This window comes from Boleophthalmus pectinirostris, unplaced genomic scaffold, assembly GCF_026225935.1.
Source record: "Boleophthalmus pectinirostris isolate CB_2022bp ecotype Guang Dong unplaced genomic scaffold, ASM2622593v1 HiC_scaffold_9, whole genome shotgun sequence".
Classification (NCBI taxonomy): domain Eukaryota; kingdom Metazoa; phylum Chordata; class Actinopteri; order Gobiiformes; family Gobiidae; genus Boleophthalmus; species Boleophthalmus pectinirostris.
The window spans coordinates 4,107,956-4,126,160 of record NW_026571541.1 but is presented as its reverse complement, the minus strand read 5'-3'; the positions used below and the strand labels follow the sequence as shown (position 1 = coordinate 4,126,160).

The 18,205-nt window shown below is 39.3% G+C and overlaps 1 protein-coding gene and 1 non-coding gene across 2 annotated transcripts in view; both read left to right on the top strand.

Moving 5' to 3' along the window:
- The window catches only part of LOC110163268 (eukaryotic translation initiation factor 4 gamma 1-like), an 85,318-nt gene that overhangs the window by 53,657 nt on the left and 13,456 nt on the right, over positions 1 to 18,205 (top strand). Inside the window, 9 exon segments of the mRNA XM_055166795.1 lie at positions 4,249 to 4,327; positions 7,569 to 7,915; positions 7,918 to 8,494; positions 9,449 to 9,537; positions 10,528 to 10,717; positions 11,289 to 11,422; positions 12,193 to 12,315; positions 14,148 to 14,552; positions 16,674 to 16,820. Coding sequence (XP_055022770.1) covers positions 4,249 to 4,327; positions 7,569 to 7,915; positions 7,918 to 8,494; positions 9,449 to 9,537; positions 10,528 to 10,717; positions 11,289 to 11,422; positions 12,193 to 12,315; positions 14,148 to 14,552; positions 16,674 to 16,820 — 2,091 coding nt within the window.
- Positions 16,524 to 16,598, top strand: LOC129407330 (small nucleolar RNA SNORD66). Its single transcript, XR_008631505.1, has one exon. It is a non-coding gene; the product is annotated as a small nucleolar RNA SNORD66 (small nucleolar RNA).

Sequence of the window (18,205 nt, the reverse complement as noted above, 5' to 3'; positions counted from 1 at the left end):
ATGGTTCATGTTAAACTTTTCAGAGATTATACGTCTGCAGGTCACATGCATAGATCGTATTTATGAATATATTCTAGCCTCTTAGCGTTTTGGCAGTGAATTAGCTACTTCGCGGTGCACAGACCTACATCAGCGTATCAGCGTTTTCAGGTGTCCACACAGTGCCAGATCAGATCCTTACTCAGATGAATTCGTAGGAGCTGACGTCACCAGATCGTTCTGTCTCTGGAGCCGTTTTCAATCAGATTAGTGTGAACGAACACGGCATCCACAACGAAAACGATTCGAATACGTACTAGTGTGGACGGGGCCCTATGAGCCAGAATGTTGGAGACGTGTGGAGACAGGTCGCTGGTGTTAGACTAGTGCATGTCAAACGGTCATAGTTGTCCTGCCACTAAAAATGGTCTTACCCACTCCACAAAACACACAAAACAAATCTATTATTACACCAGACTGTCCATGTGAATGTCTGTGTCAATAGAATAATTTTAGAAGTAAAACCAACCCTTGCATTTCAAGGATTCATGTCTGAGCAGCAGCAACGAGTTGTAATTGCTGACAGAAAGCTCGGCAGCGGCGGACTGATATATGAGAAAATAGTCCCTCAACATGCGACGATTCATGCGATGCAAGGTTAGTTTTAATTCAAACATTATTCTATCAACACAGACATTTACATGGTCAGTCTGGTGTAATAATAGATTTGTTTTGGGTGTTTTGTGGCGTGAGTAAGACTGTTTTTAGTGGCAGAATAACTATGGCCATTGACATGCACTAGCCTAGCACCAGAGACCTCTGCAAATACAAGGACTGGATGGAATATTTCAAAAAGTGTCTCCACACGTCTCCAACAGTCTGGCTAACTGGGAAATGAGGCCCATTGTCCAAAATTCCAGACTGTCCCTTTAAGTTTTGTAGATGTAGACAGACTAATAATGCAGGATAACTCAAACACAACTCCAGGTCTGTTTTTGTTGACGTAACAGCATTATAACTTGGCTTAAAGCTCCAAACAGTCAATTTTGCCTAATATGGGATTTTTAAACTGAGAAAAAAATACAGATTTACAAGACGAAACCAAGACACTATACCTTATTGAACCCCCGCCCCCATTGAAATGCACTGGCCTATCGTCATGGAATATTTCAAAAAGTGTCTCCACACGTCTCCAACACTCTGGCTCACTATGCCCAAAATTCCTGACTGTCCCTTTAAATTCATCATTATGGTGCAGCAATAACTAAAAGAAATAGAGGGAACTACATAGACCATGATCCTTTACTCTGTTTCAGTCTGTTTTATATTTTAAATCTTAACTCTTTGGTTTATGACAGAACCAAACACTCTGCACCCTGAAAAAAATTCTGTATTCTGTGAGTTTGAAGCAGCGTGTCTTTAACGGTGGAACATTTTTGTTAGGGGTTAGGGTTTATTGCTTTGTCTGGAATGTTCCACAATATAACATTAAACTGCTCTACCTTATGTTTACTCAATTGCAGGTGTTTTTATCGCTCAAAAATACCTAGAAAAACAGGCATTCTGACCGTGAGCAGGGTCACCTCTCCACAGATCTGACATGTAAAACTTCCAGTCTGGTTTGGTCTTCATGAAAATAGAAAAGTTTAATGCCATACTGTGAAACATTCCAGGCAAAGCAATAACATGTTCATGGAGAAAAGCATTTGAAGGACGCTCCACCAGAAAAGTTACACAGTGCATCTTTAATGAAACATAGACACCTTTCTTAGATGTTTTGATGGGACTGTTCTTCACCGTTGATGTTTGAATACCTAGTGATTTTATTCTATTATTAATACTATCGTTATTATTAGATTTATTTGTGTTTTATGTGTGTAATATGTAGAGCTTAGCCAGGTTGGTGCCACTTAGTGCCTCTGCTCAGTTTCATTTCTCTCCAGTAACTAAGTCAGGAATCAAAATACACTAGACTGTTCACAAAAACCCCGGAAGTGCAAGTTTGGGCACCAGCCAATCAGCGAAGAACCATACATTCAGTGTTGTCAACGATTCCTGAGAGAATGTTTTGTGAATTTTATCAAGGGGAAAGATGTTATTGCCCTTCTTCCTACGGGATTTGGGAAAAGCTTAATATACCAGTTAGCCATTACATATGTCACAACCAAATAGCAGTGATTGGTTAAATGATAAAAAGTACCCACCTACCGTCGAGCAAACGAATTCTAACACTGCGAGGTCAGACGGTTTCTACAAAGTGAAACTGGCTGATCAATCAGGCTATGTAGGGCTGGGTAACTATAAGAAGTTGCCGATACAATACATATATTGATACATAGACCACCATACGATACACACCTTGATACAGATGGCTTTTGATTCGATACGATATATTTCTAATCAGTTTGATGTGTTTCCATCCATCCTTTTTCTTCCGTTTATCCGGGGCTGGGTTGCGGGAGCAGCAGTCTAAGCAGGGACTCCCAGACTTCCTTCACCCCAGACATGTCCTCGATATGGTTCAATTTTTTTAAATGTCTAAATCATGGCTGTGATGCTAAAAGTCTTTGTTAAACCACTTCTTGTGCCAAATGAATATGAAACACAAACATTTTAATCATCAAAACAGTGAAAATGTCAAATGTGTCGCATAAACATGTTTCCCTCCTCTAAACAAGCAACAAAACTGTAGCTCTGTAACAAAATAATTTAGTAAAATATACCAAATGCTCTCTGCGACATCGATACAGCAGTCCATGATATCAATTCTGGATCATAACATGAAAAGATATATTGATATTTCAGTATATTTGCACGCCCCTTGTAGTATGTGTGACATGTTGGAGTGTGGAGAGAGTGGTGGGGCGTTGGAGGGTTTTGTTGTTTTTTTGTTTTTTTTTTGTCTATTTTTGATTTTGATTTGGAAAAATTTGAAAACTGAAAAAATAAAATTATAAGTAACATTACGGCATTTATGTTGTGAAAGTAGCGGGATTCACTCATGTATCACGATAATTACTATATCAACTTATCGTTCAATATATGAAAGCTGGAACAATATTTCTTTGGGGATCAATTTTGTCCTTTTACAACTGTTAGCTTCGTAAGCGTCATTTGAGTGGAGCCGAGCGCTATGGGCGCCGTCACGCTCCCTTAGTCCTCTTCTTTATACAGTCTGTGGGTAGTATTTGTCACTGATTTGTTATTCTGCTTACCCTTATTTTAGACCAGCACAATGCTTTATTTGTTTGACACTGTTTTAGGGCAGGGCAAATGGAATAAAACTTTTAAAAGAGGGTTTACGATAATGCTATAATTGACAGTATACCTAAGGCTGGGCAATTTAAAGGACTCTTGTGAGCTTTAAGCCATGTTATAATGTGTCCTCCTCAAAAACAGACCTGGAGCTGTGTTTTGTTTTGTTTCATTCACACATGTTTGAATAACATTTTATTATCTGTCTGTCTACATGTCTAAAGCTCAAAATGCTCTTTTCCACCTTGTGATGTCATGAAGCGGTAGTTTTCAAGTTAATAGCTACATTTTACCTTTTGTTCAGTAGAGATTGGCAATTCCAGAGCTGAAATTATCCAAATGATTCTAGTGAAAATGTATGGAGTTTAAAAACACAAATTACACAATTTTTTCAGCTATGTTATAATCTAAGTTCATGGTTTCCCGTGAAAAACATACCCAGAATTGTGTTTTCTTTCATTCACACACACAAACCCTGCATATTAAGGTTAGTTTAGTTTTTCTCTCAAACTGAAATCATTCTCTTCCACCTTGTGATGTCACGTGATATTACAAGAAGTGCTCCTCTGTGTTTTTAAACTCCATACATCTTCACTAGAATCATTTGGATAATTTCAGCTCTGGAACTGCCAGTCTCCACTAAACACAAGGTAAAACGGAGCTGAAATTATCCAAATGATTCTAGTGAAGATGTGTACGGTATTACCACATGACATCACAAGGTGGATCAGAGTGTTTTGAGTTTGAGAGAAAAACTAAAGCTAACCTAAATATGTAGTGTTTGTGTGTGTGTGAATGGAAGAAAACACAACTGTGGGTATGTTTTTGATGAGGAACCATGAACATAGATTATAACATATATCAGAAAATGGTGTAATATGGGGCTTTTAAGTTATAACTATATATTTTATTGTGATTTGAAACACTTATAAACACTTATTTCCTATCTAAGACCTTCTGTGAAATGTTTATAGCAAAAAAAATCCACAATAATGCTTGCTTTTCTTTTTATAGTCAGCCATATCTGGATCAGAAGGTACAGCCAATGGTGAGAGTGCCCCAGCTGCTTCTGCGCCGCCTCTGGTCCGACCAGGTGAGCTCCAGCTGATAATATTACTGTGTACTTCAAGATGACATCGTTTTAGATTTAGACAAACTTTAATGATCCACAAGGGAAATGACTTGGACACAGCAGCTCACACATCACAATATAATATAATAACAAAGAGCAAAATTATAAATGGTAATAATAAATTCAATAAGTAGCAAAAATAACAAGAGACTGGTGTCAAATAAGACATAATTATATAAATGTAAAATGTACAAGTAAAAATAAAAATATACTAATGCAAATATATCTCAGGTATATAAGAGGTCGTACAGGAAATGGGGAAAGATGAAATAAAGGACATAAAGTTATTTAATGTTAAATTGTAGTGAGTTGTACAGTTGTAGGGTAGTATTATCTGTTCCATAAGTGTCAGTTGTTGTGCAGTTGTAGGGAGTATTATCTGTTCCTTAAGGGTGAGTTGTTGTACAGTTGTAGGGAGTATTATCTGTTCCATAAGGGTGAGTTGTTGTACAGTTGTAGGGAGTATTATCTGTTCCATAATGGTGAGTTGTTGTACAGTTGTAGGTAGGGCTGTTTAAGAAGTTGAAAGTTGATACGATATATACCTCGATACATTGAGACATAGGCCATGATACGACACATATCGAGATACAGTGCAATTTCGATACAATATATTTCAAATCGATTCGATACAGTTCAATAAAAAATAATGGCTAAATTTTGGCTGCGATACTAAAAGTCTTTAAGTCACTTCTTGTGCAAAGTTCATATGAAACACAAACATTTTAATCATCAAAACAGCAAAAATGTCAAATGTGTCACATAAATAAGCAACAAAACTGTAGCTGAAACAAAATAATTTAATAAAATATACCAAAAAATACATTTGACGATATGTATTGATACAGCAGCCCACGATATCGATACTATATCATCACATTAAACAATATGATATGTCGATATTTTGATATTTTTACACACCTCTAGTTGTAGGGAGTATTATCTGTTCCATAAGGGTTTGGTATGAATGTAGTCCTGTATCTGTCATTGAACATACAGCTAAGTTAATCTATTTTAGTTTGTTTTGAACAAAATAAACACGATACAGGCACAAAAAGCATTGATCAAAAATGAAAATGTCTGTCTAATACGTAATAGACTATAGGTATTCTTATATGTTGTTTGTAAATTGTATTGTAAAATGAAAAGCATTGTTACATCCATGTTCAGTGTTTCAGTGTTTTGATATGAACTAGAGTGAACCATGACATTTGTTAGGGTTAGTATTCTCTGTAGATGATGCATTCTCTAAATTTCCAATTTTTGTTTAACTGAGAATTTATTTCATTCACTGGTAAATGGAATTCTCATTTAGAAACTATTAAACATATTTTGGACTCCAGGCTGAGATGAAGTGGTTCTCAGAAAGCCACATATTTTCCTAGCGCGACTACTGTCACTTAAAGGTTCACTCTGCAGTTTTTTGTGGTGGAAGGTCTGTCATCTGCTTGTGTCCGTGGAGACGTGATTATTTGCGTGTAATGTTCCACAGTATGACATTAAACTTAGCTGACAAGCAGGTGATGCCACGAGGCTAAGGTCAGGTCAGATCTGTGGACAGGAACTCAGCAAGAATCTATGTTTTCAGTCTATTTTATCAGTTAAAACACCTGTAATTGACTAAACACAGGGTAGATGCTTTAATGCCACACTGTGAGACATTTCAGGTAAAGAATCTCCAGAGAGACCCTCAACTAGAAACGTTATTTGGTGCACCTGTAACGGGCCTGTATTACGCTGTTTTCTATGTTATAATTTTGTTTCCTCATCAAATACATTTCCGGAGTTGTTTTTTGTTTTAATCATATTTTTAACACACAAACCTTGCATATTTAGTTCTTTTCTCAAACAGAAAACGCTCCTTTCCACTTTGTGATGTCATGTGGCAGTACAGCAAGTGTTCCACTCTGTTTTTAAAGTCCGTTCATCTTCACTAGAAATATTTGGATAATTTCAGCCTTGGAGTTTTCATTTTCTACTGAACTAAAAGTAAAAAGGTAGCTATTATTCTAAGCATTGGAGATGTAGACTAATGCAGGATTACTCAAACGTGTGAATGAAACAAAACACAATGCCAGGTATGTTTGTGATGAACTAACAACATTCTGACATGGCTTGTCATTGCTCTGCCTGGACTGTAAATTATATTTATTCAGTTACAGGTGGTATTATGGCTCAAAAATACCTTGAAAAACTGACTGTGAGCGGCATTGCCTCTCCACAGATCTGACCTGTAACTTGGTCTGGTTGCGAGGTTTAGGCTACATCCACACGACAACGCTCCTTGATTTTTTATTTTATGGGCTGAAAAAAATTTGCGTCCACACACGTGTTGGATCAATAAATATTCACGTCCAGACGACAACGGAGCACTGAGTGAAAACAATGTAATGCCACCTGTATGTGGCACTGTAAACAATGATAATAATATTTAATAAAACATATCTTATCACCATTTTTTAAACTTTAAGGTCATTTAGCCTATTTTAGATGTATCCCAGAAATATAGCCGTTTTGTTTTGCAAAAGTTGAACGATTTTAGAAGTTTTCGATTTTAGCCATAAGATTTGGATGAGAATTATTAGAATAACTCAGTCTCAAAATTCGACAGTTTAATTACCCGTGTGTAATCTTTGGTATTGATTCGTGTGTGTCATCTGCGTGGTGTGTGTTTGCATTAGCGTTAGCAGTGTGTCTCAGTTGCTGGGCGACGGGAGCGGCTCTGTAGGCTACACCTGTCACATTTCAGCAACAGTCTTGCGGTCCGCTGAGAGTAGTTCGAGTGCTGCAGCCTTCACTGCATCAGAGGACCCTGGTGATGACGGGGTCGAGACGTGATCATTTTCCAAAAGCTGCAGTTAGTTTGTCCACATGACAACGCAACGCCGGCTTTCTCAGATTTCTCCACTCTGGAACCCGTTGTCAAAAAACACAACATTTTTTGCCCACTCAAAACACCAACTCCATGTGGACGAAAGGTCAAAACAAATACAAATTTCACCATTTCAACCAAAAAACGTTGTTGTGTGGACAGGCCCTTAATCCCATACTGTGAAACAGAGAAAGCGATAACATCTCCATGGAGAAAAGCATTTGACAGATGGTCCACCAGAAAAGTTACACAATGCACCTTTGAAGCTCACAAGAGGCACTTTTGCATAATATAGGACCTTTTAACTGTAGTTGTTTTGTGTTTGTACAGATGATCAAGGGAAACCTACGCCGCCCCCTCCATCGAAAACTCCTGAGCTCTGTAAGCCTTGTCCTGACAATAACACTATCCCCTCTGTATCTGACTCTGAAGACTCCCCCCTCAGCACCAACTCCTCACTTGCCGTTTCGGACGTAATGGATGCCCCGCCCCCTGCCCCCCGAGACCCCACCCCCCTTTACAATCAGCCCCCGAAATCCCTGCGTACCCCGCGCCCTTACCCGACCCCATCCCCTCCGCACAAGACGAACAGAACGCCTCCGAATCGGAAGAAGAAGAAGACGAGGAGGAGGACGACGACGAGCAAATGGAGGAGGATTTGGAAGACACCGTCCCGTCGTCGAACGGGGTTGTAGGGACTGAAAGACTTGCTGTAACAATGCCACAGAATCACCTTGACGCTCCACTCGAGTCTCCCATCGCACAGCCAGAGGAGCTGCGCCTGCCCAATGGCCTGCCCCTGCCAGCGCCCCAGGACCCAGACGCGCCCGCCGCCTGCACAACCGAGCGGGACGACAGCCCTATCGCGGAACCAGAAGACGCCCAGCAGTCCGAAAACGCACCTGAACCCGTCAATATCGTACAAGCACCGATTGCACAAACTCTCCCACCAGAGGATAAAGACTCTGAAGCTGCCCCCGAGCCTACAGCCGAACCTGAAATCCTAGAAGTCGAAGCGGAAATCCAAGAAACGCTTCCCCCGGTCGTGTCGGAAATTACAGAGGAAAAAACAGATGCTCCCGAGGTACAAGCCGAAGTGAAGGAGGAGAAAGAGGAGGCCAAAGCTCCGGTGGAGGAGGCCCCCGAGCCCGAGAGTATCCCAGAAACGATGCCTCCTGCTCCCACAGCTGAGGAGAGAGAGGACACCCCACCTCCACCCACAACCACCCCCGCCCCCGTGGAAACTACTATGCAAGGTCAGTCTGCTGCGGTGGTGGAAGAAGTATTCAGGTTTGTTGCATAAGTAAAAGTACAGATACTGGTGAAAAAATGAAAAAAAACACATGAAAAAAATCTACCTAAGTAAAAAGATTATAGTACTTGTTTAAAAATATACTACAATACAATAAACAACAAAAAGTAAAAGCAGTAAAAGTTTGCGCAGATTTTGAGGTCTAATAAAGCTTCAAATGTAGTGATTTTGATAAAGATTTGTGCAGAATTTTGTTGAAAGTTCGTTTTTCTACTAGTTTTTTTTTGTATGTTTTTGTTTGCGCAAACTATGAACTTGTTAAAAAAAAAAACTCAGCCTTTTCATCAGGCCTTAGACAAGAATAAAAAAATACTTCTACTTTTCAGTCCTGTTTAAAATTGTAGCAGAAAATACAGATACCTGCTCTCAAATATAGTGAAGTGAAAGTATCCACTTTAGAGTACAGATACCTAAGTACAGTACTTTACTACTTTTACTTTGTTATGTTCCACCACTGGTCTGCTGTACCACTTTTAGATTCAGTACAGATCGTTGATATGACAAAAACACATCACATTTTTCTCCTCATATTCTCATATTGATTGATTTAGATTTTTACAATATACAATATATTTTGGAGCTCAATATTTATTATTCTTGTAAATGTGGGGAGATTTTGTGGTATTTTTGTTGTAGTACAATGAGATTTGAGATGTAGAAGGTTAAATAAGACAAAAAAGAGCACATTCTGTTATTTATTTGTTGCAGCTCAGGTCTTTTAATGATACTGAATAGTTCACTGGGATTATCCTTATTGTTATTGCACAATTAGTTTTGTATTGTCGTTTATCGCAATATGTATTCTAATTTGCTAGAGTAAGAGGCTTATGCACAGTCCTAGGATAAACTATGGCTTGTATTTTAGTGGCGGCATCTAGTGATTTTTTTCTGTTTTCAGCTGCTGTGTCTGTGCCAAAGAAAAAGAGGAAAATGAAGGAACTGAACAAAAAGGAAGCAGTGGGAGATCTCCTGGATGCCTTTAAGGAGGTACATGGATGCCTGTGTTGTTTTAAAACTAGAATTACTGTCAGATTTAGAAATGGTTGCGACATTTATTCAGTGCATTTCACAATCTGGGGTTATAAATGAGGCAGAGTTTAATGCGTTGCAGCTAGTGTTGTCACGATACATTTTAAACTCAATTTCGATACTAAGGAATAAACTCGATGCTTAATACCAATTCTGATATCATGATGATAATAAATGAGTATCTTGATTTGATACTAGTTTTAGTAACGATTTTCTGATTTTTGATACTTTTGAAAACCCTTGCTGTAACCTTAATATAAATAGAACAGTAGCATTACTTGATCACAACTGTTTTTTAGTTTTAAGAATTGCAGAATTGCTAAGAAATGTGCTCTTTATTTTAAGCTTTTTCATTAGAAATGTGTTGAGATTATTTAAACGACACAGCACTTAATTTAGTACTTTTACAGTACTCTTTAAAGGAACTATATTACGCAAAATGGACCTTTGTGAGCTTTAAACCACAATTGAATGTTGTTACCTCCTCAAAAACATGCTTGGAGTTATGTTTTGTTTCATTCACACGTTTGAGTAATTGTTCACAATTTGTCTGTCTACATCTCCAAAGCTCAAAATGCTCGGTTCCACCTTGCTGTGTCATAAAGTGGAAGTTTTCGAGTTAACAGATAACTTTTACCTTAGTAGAGATTGGTAATTCCACTTCTGAAAATATGCAAATGATTATAGTAAAGGTGTATGGAATTTAAAAACACAGTGGAGCACTTCCTGTATTATCACATGACATCATAAGGTGGAACAGAGTGTTTTCTAACAGAATAACTCAGCCTAAATATGCAGGATTTGTGTGTTTTAAACATACGTGAATGAAACAAAACAAAACTCTAGATATGTTTTTGATGAGGACATAGTATTTTAACATAAATCAGAAATAGTGCAAAATGATCTGATCTGGTCTCTGATCTGGTCTCTGATCTGGTCTCGTCACAGGAGCAGGTGGTGGTCAAACCTGAACCGGAGCCCATCGCCGCCCCCGAGCCCCAGGCCCCTGTGGCCCCTCCCGCCCCTGAGGAGGCGGAGCTCACCTGGGAGGACAAGGAGGACAAGCTGGACGCGGAGAACATCCAGCCAGAGCCAGTGAAGGCCGGCAGCACTGACAAGAAGTACCAGTACAAAGAGGGTGGGTCTGAGTTCACTGCTTCTTATCAGTGACTGTGTGGGGTTAATATGTCAGAGCCACTGAAGGTGTGCCGCGTTTCAGAAGTTTGATAAGCAATAAGTGTAGCCACATGACAGGATATTCTGTTGGTGATTCACTCTATTGGTGATTTCACAAATACTTTCAAATATTTCAGTAATTTTAAATGTATGCTTTGGGCAGTCAAAAAATGTTTTTCTACTTTCTAAAAAGTTAAATAACTATTTTTCAACAAAGCAAAGGGTGGCTAATTTGAGGATTTGAATATAAAGTATTAAAAAATATATATTTAGTAGAGTTTTTTTCCTTTCCTTCATAATTGCATCTATGTTACTTCATATATTTGACGTCTCCTACATGTATATAAATGTATAAAAACATACACTGAATGAGGTGGTGTGTTTAAACTGTCTTTTAGTGTAGGTGCATTTTTTACACACATCTTTGCTATGCATCTGTTTTTAAAGGTATGCTTAATTGTACATAATCCAAAGAAACTGCTTTGGTTTGTTTAGTATATTTTCCATTGTAAAATGTCATTATTTATGCGCAGAAAATTGGAAGCCAATAAACCCAGAGGAGAAGAAGAAATACGACCGCGAGTTCCTCCTGGGGTTCCAGTTCATTTCAGCCAGTATGAACAAACCTGTGGGTCTGCCCGCCATCAGCGACGTCGTCCTGGAAAAGGTACAGCACTAGAGAACCAGGGCACACTGTTTACGAGTTTATCAGTGTAATTAACCCCTTAGTCAGGTATTTTGGGAAAAATAGGCCAAAACACTAAGATGACTCTCATTTTAAACTGAATCTGTTCCTGAACCTTTGGAGCACAAACAAATGACTGGGCTGTTTGTGAAGCTGAGGCTCTGGAGTTTTGGCCTCTGTTGTCTCTAACTTTACTTTCAAGTTCACCCCACATTTTTGGGGTAAACATAAGAATAGTTGTAGCTGGTGTCCCTGGTGATGACCTGAGAGACAGTAGACTGAGCTTTTGTTGGGCTTTTGTTGGTTCTTGACAATTCCCATGTAAAAGCTGAAACAGATCTCACTAAACATGAGATTTAGGGACTTGTAATGAGACAAAAAAGTCCAGGCAGAATTCATATAAAATTCCTATTGTATTTTTGGGTTATTTTTAAATGTGTGGGTTTGGAGTACAAACTGGTCCAGATTCAGGTAGATTTGACTGAAAATAAGTGGGTCACAGATTTCCATTAATGTTTTACATGTCCATGAGATTGAGAGTTCTCTTTTATCAGAAGCTGGACAACAGTAATTAAGTAAGAAAAAGTACAAGGGCTTCTATCAGCCCCCTCAGAACATGAATAAAGTGCATTTTACAATATTAAACACGTACTGTGCTTAAATGAACTCAAGTGCTCCTCTCTTCTGTTTTTACATGTTGTTTACTTTGCTGATTCACACACTATAAAAACTCTCCCTGTGTCTCCTCTCAGGCAAACAAGACTCCCCTGCGGCAGCTTGACCCCAGCCGTTTACCGGGGATGAACTGTGGTCCCGACTTCACGCCTTCCTTCGCCAACCTCGGCCGGCCGGGGATGGGAGGAGGCAGAGGACCAGTGAGTCTCTGACTTTAACTGTTTCCTCTTAACTGCACAAATTGTTAGGGTATCAGAACCTTCTATAGGCCAATTCTATTTAATACAGATGAGGGCAGCTAAAATTGATATTGCTAAAATGCAGACAGTGATTTCTTGGGTCTAGTCAGTAATAGAAATTACCATATTTTCTGTACTATTGAGCACACCTGAATATAAGCCACATCAATGAAACTTTAACAAAATTTTTAAATTGTACATATATAGGCCGCAGCTGAATATTAGCTGCAGGTGTCCACGTCTTCAAGAACATTTTCATGGGCCATCTGTTTTTATCGCCTCTGAAAGCTTTTGTCGTCTTTGTGCGTTGAGTGAGTTCGTCACGCTGCCGTCGCCAAAATCTCACCATCGACTCACTGATGTTGAGCTCATGTGCAGCAGCTCCATTTCCTTCTTCTACAGACACATCTGTCACCATTAACTTAAAAGCTGCATCATCTGCATTTCTTTGTGTGTTTTCCATGAAGAAATAACTGTTCAAAAATTCCTCGGCACATCACCACCGTCTCTCCCCGTGCTCTACTGCGCATGTCTCCTGCAGAAAGAGCCTCTCTTCTGGCTGTATCATGTCAGTGTCTTGGAGGATTTCAGCAGATTTCAGACTCTCTCAGGGGCGGGATTAATTCTATTAATCAGGTTTGAGTGGATGTCCGGCTACTGAAGTTTGAGACATTTCTCATCATTTACACATCCGGGTGAGGCGTATCCCCCTCACTAATGTTACTTTAGCAGCATACTGTATTTTCTGGACTATAAGTCACTCCGGACTTTAAGTTGCACATTTTGGGGAAATGTATTTTATAAAATCCGAGACCAGGAACTGACATTTCATCTTGAAAGACAAGTTCTAGTAATAACAATAGAACAGAGAACAACAGACTGAATAGACGTTAATATAGACGTTAATATGTTAACGTAACATATTATCAGTTATTCAGATAATTATAGCATAAACAACAGAACATAAGTTCTGAAGCTGTGTTCTCCGTACCCGCTTTCCGCCAGTCCCTCATGACTTTCTCACTCACTCCAAACTTTCTTTCTGTTGCTCGATTACCATTTTCAGCTGAATATTTCACTAATTGGAGCAGGACAGCGGCTTTTTCTACAGGAGGCATGCGCATAGTGAAGTGACAGTGGTACAGGAGTAATAGTAGTACTAGATACTGACACACAAGCCTACAGCCGCTGTCAGTCTGAAAATTTTAATATGTCAGTCGCACCGGAGTATAAGTCGCAGGAAACACCCAAACCATGAAAAAAAGTGCCACTTATAGTACGAAAAATACGGTAACTTATTTTATCACACAGCGATAAACTCTGTGAGTGCACTGGCAATATCACTGACTAGTGTAGCACAGACATCTGTGTTTTCTGCACTCAGGCTGTGTATATCCGCTGTGTTGCCAAACCATAGACCGTATACATGAATGGACATATAAAGAATCCGTCCGTATATTAGCCGAGGTTTATAGTCCGGAATTTAAGATATTAGGTTCATTTGTGAATTTACTATGTGGATATTTTAAGACAAAAGTACAAACTGTCTTTTCTATAAGTTACTAGACCCATTAACATGATATATTACAACAGAAATTATATATTACAACAAAAACCTACATTTTAACTGTATTTATTTTAGCTGCTCTCCATCTGTGTTAAATAATATTGGCCTATAGAATGTTGTGATTTAATCTGAAACACAGCAATGCGGGCAAAAATCTGACTATGTCTTTTACTGTGAAACACAGCTTGCCGTATCCCAGTATATTTACCTCTTCTGTGTTCCTCAGCCTCCAGGGATGGGCATGGGCGTGGGTGGCCCGCGGCGGTCCCAACAGATGCAACGCAAAGAGCCGAGGAAAATCATCACCAGCATGTCCCTGAACGACGACATCCAGCTGAACAAGGCGGAGAAGGCCTGGAAACCCTCGGTGAAGAAGCCCACGCGGAGAGTTGAGGAGCCCGAGCAGGACGACCCCGAGCAGCAGAAGACCCAGGAGCTGTTCAAACGCGTGCGCAGTATTCTCAACAAACTCACACCGCAGAAGTTTCAGCAGCTGATGAAGCAGGTGACCGAGCTGACCATAGACACCGAGGAGAGGCTCAAAGGAGTGATCGACCTCACCTTCGAAAAGGCCATCTCCGAGCCGGACTTCTCTGTGGCCTATGCTAACATGTGTCGCTGTCTTATGGGGGTAAGTCACGACGATGGATCTAAAACTGTCCGTAAAGGTGTACTGTGTAATTTTTCAGGGTCTGCTACCTGCTTGTCTCTATGGAGATAGTATTGCTTTGCTTGAATTGTTCCACAGAATGACATTAAAGGCACACAACTTTTCTGGTATAGGGCTTGTCTCCATGGAGAAGTTATTGCTTTGTACGGAATGTTCCACAGTATGGCATTAAACTTTTCTGTCTTCATGGAGACAAAATGAGAACAAGTTGCAGGTCAGATTAGACCTGTAATGATAATCAATAAATCAATTAATTGTACGATAACTGTTAACGTTTTACGGCCGCAATAAATTATACTTGGAAGCATGCTTGTTTTCCTTCTCTCTCTCTCTCTCTTTTTCTCTCTTTTTCTTTCTCTCTCTTTCTCTCTCTGTATCAACACAGCAGATGCGCACACAGCCTAAGTGCATAAAACGCCACTGTCTGTGCGGATAACATGGATAACATAAAGCCGCAACACTAGTGCCGCAATCAGAGTGCCAAAACATCACCGTGTGACAAAACACGTCACGATGTGGGACACGTCTCAACGGCCCACATGCGTCAAAGTCAGGTGAGCGCGCAAACGATGAGAAGAAATGGCTCAAACAACAGCAGCCGACATACACCCAAAACCGAGCGACACAACCAGCCTAGCCCCCGGGAGAACCCAAAATCCACTGAAATCCCACAAGACACTGACACGATACCAGACAGGATAGCAGCTCTCTCATAGAGAAACAGGATCATATAGAGCGGGTTAATATGAACACTTCAAGACCAAAATGATGAGGCTCACACAGAGAGAGGAGCCACAATATTCTAATGTAAGTCAATGACTAAAATAATTTAAGGCCAATTTTATTGCAGAGACTTAATAATCCATTTTAATTATTAATTTGGTTGTGCTTAGTTCAACAATGGTTTATTCAAGTGCATTTTTGTTAACAAGTCCTTGCTGTAAACTACATTAGACTACATTAGTCTATTCTTATGTGAACAAGTCTATTTTATTTAAGCCAGACATGTCAAACTCAGGCAGGGGGCCAAATTTGGCTCGCGATATAATTATATTTGGCCCACGAGATCATACCAAATATGTATTAGAGCTGCCCGCCGGCTACAGATAAACTATAGAGACATTATTGATTTAAAATGTTGTTATTATTTTATATTATATTATACTTGTTCTGGATTCAATGTTTAAACAAAACTATGATTAAATATTTATTTGAATAAGAAAAAGTTTAACATTACATATCTCGAACGAAGAGAAAACATGCAGATGTTGAAATTTTTCAATAAATATTTAGTTTGGTCCACGACTTAGTCCTAGTTTTTAATTTGTCCCTCTGTGAATTTGAGTTTGACACCCCTGATTTAGACCTATTGTTTTTGGTTGTCTTGCTGTTCCTTCTTTGCATTTTTATTCCATGGTCATTATATTGATTGAAAATGGTCTCAAAATGTCAATATTATCATTTATCGCAATAAATTCTTGGTCAATTAATCGTCCAGCAAAATCTGTTATTGTTACAGGCCTAGGTCAGATCTGCAGAGAGGCAAACCTGCTCACAGTCACAATACCTGTTTGTCTAGGTATTTTTGAGCAATAAAACCACCTGTAATTGAATAAATGTGAAGTAGAGCTGTTTAATGTCACACTGTGGAACATTCCAGGCAGAGCAATGACATCTCCATAGAAACAAGCAGGTGACGAATCCTCAACAAAAATGTTCAACAGTACACCTTTGAAAAAAAAATGTGATTCTTTCCATAGTTGTATTGAGCGCAAACATTTACAAACAACACTTGTATTTACTGCAAAAATAAACCAACTCTTATTCCGACTGTTTAAAAATGTCTTTTCAAAGTAACCACAGTGAGGACATGATTCTTGGCAGCTGTTTTCACCGTGGTTTGGTGAAGTGGTTTGGTACAATCCTGCCCGGCTCCAGTGATGAGTCTGAGGTAGTGCCACGTGTCTGGGCCACTGATCCTTCTGATGGGAATGAGAAACTGTGGAGCCATTTTTACCAACAACTGAAAAACTTGTATTTTCCAGAGAGGTTTGTAACAGTCTCGCTCTCGTCTCTCTGCAGCTCAAAGTCCAGGCCACAGACCAGCCCGCAGTCACTGTGAATTTCAGAAAGCTGCTGCTAAATCGTTGTCAGAAAGAGTTTGAAAAAGACAAAGATGATGATGAGATCTTTGAGAAGAAACAGAAGGAGCTGGATGCGGCCGCCAGTGTAAGTATCACACACAGGAAATACCACATTTGTACACCAAGGTTAAAGGACCCATATTACCGTATTTTTTGGACTATAAGTTGCTCCAGAGTATAAGTCGCACTAGCCAAAAAATGCATAAAGAAGAAGAAAAAAACAACAACACATAAGTCGCACTTTTTTGGGAAAATTTATTTTATAAAATCAGAGACCAGGAAGCGATATTTCATCTTGAAAGGCAAGTTCTAGTAATAACAACAGAACAGAGAACAACAGGCTGAATAGGCGTCTGGTATGTTAACTAGAGCCCCGACCGATATATCGACATTTATTAGTGCAGACTTGTGATGTGAGGAGGAGCCTGTGTGAGCGCTGAGTGTTGGAAATATGTCGACTTTGAAGCTAGTTTCAAAGGTTCTTTCTCATTGGTTAGCGATTAGCTGCTGTAGCTCCCACACATAAACAGATTGTTGTCTCTTCTATTGGTCTATTGTAAAGTGACTATATTGGCCTTATATTTGTTACTGGACCTGCATTGATGTAAATAAGCTGTGAATAGACGTGTGAATGATCCACATTTGTGCATATAATTAATTACCGCAGCGCGCAGCATTTATGGCTAAAGGCTAATAGTAGTTTGACAACGGCTGAAAATGAAAACTTTCAGAAATCATAGGATAAAAAAAAACTTGCATATTTGGCTGTAGTTCAGCATAAAATAAATAAACCAGGACTAATGGCTTGAGAGAGGGAGAGAGATAGAGACCAAGTCCTGACACTCAGTCCTGGTTCAGTTCTGGTTTAGTCCTGTTTTACACATGGTTTAAATCTGTTTTAGTCCTGGTTTAGTCCTGTTTCAGTCCTGGTTCAGTTCTGATTTAGCCCTGCTTGCAACAAATGCAATCTGAAGAGCCGCTTTGGAGCCGAAAGAGCCACCTGCTTTTAGTGAGCCGAGCCAAAAGAGCCGGTTCTCTAAAAAGAACTGGAATACCCATCACTAGTAGCTGGAATGTGATGCAAAAATGCTATTAGGCCGACCTACTGTCTGTAAATATGACATAAAGAGTCAGAATAACAATAAATGTTGCCTAAATAAACCCAATTTAAAATCCACTAGAGCGAAACCTAAGTTTTTTAAACAATTCAAGATTTACAGTGAATTTTTACATCACTAAATATATTGGCTATTGGCAGCTCCAACTCCCATTTTATCGGTATCATATCAGCCACAACAAAATCCATATCGGTCGGGCCCTAATGTTAACATAACATATGAGCAGTTATTCAGATAACTATAACATGAACAACAGAGCAAAAGTTTACCAAACTCAGCATCTCACTCCAAATCACTAAATTCATTGAATCCATTGAATTCTTCATCTTCGGTGTCACTTCTGAGCAAATCT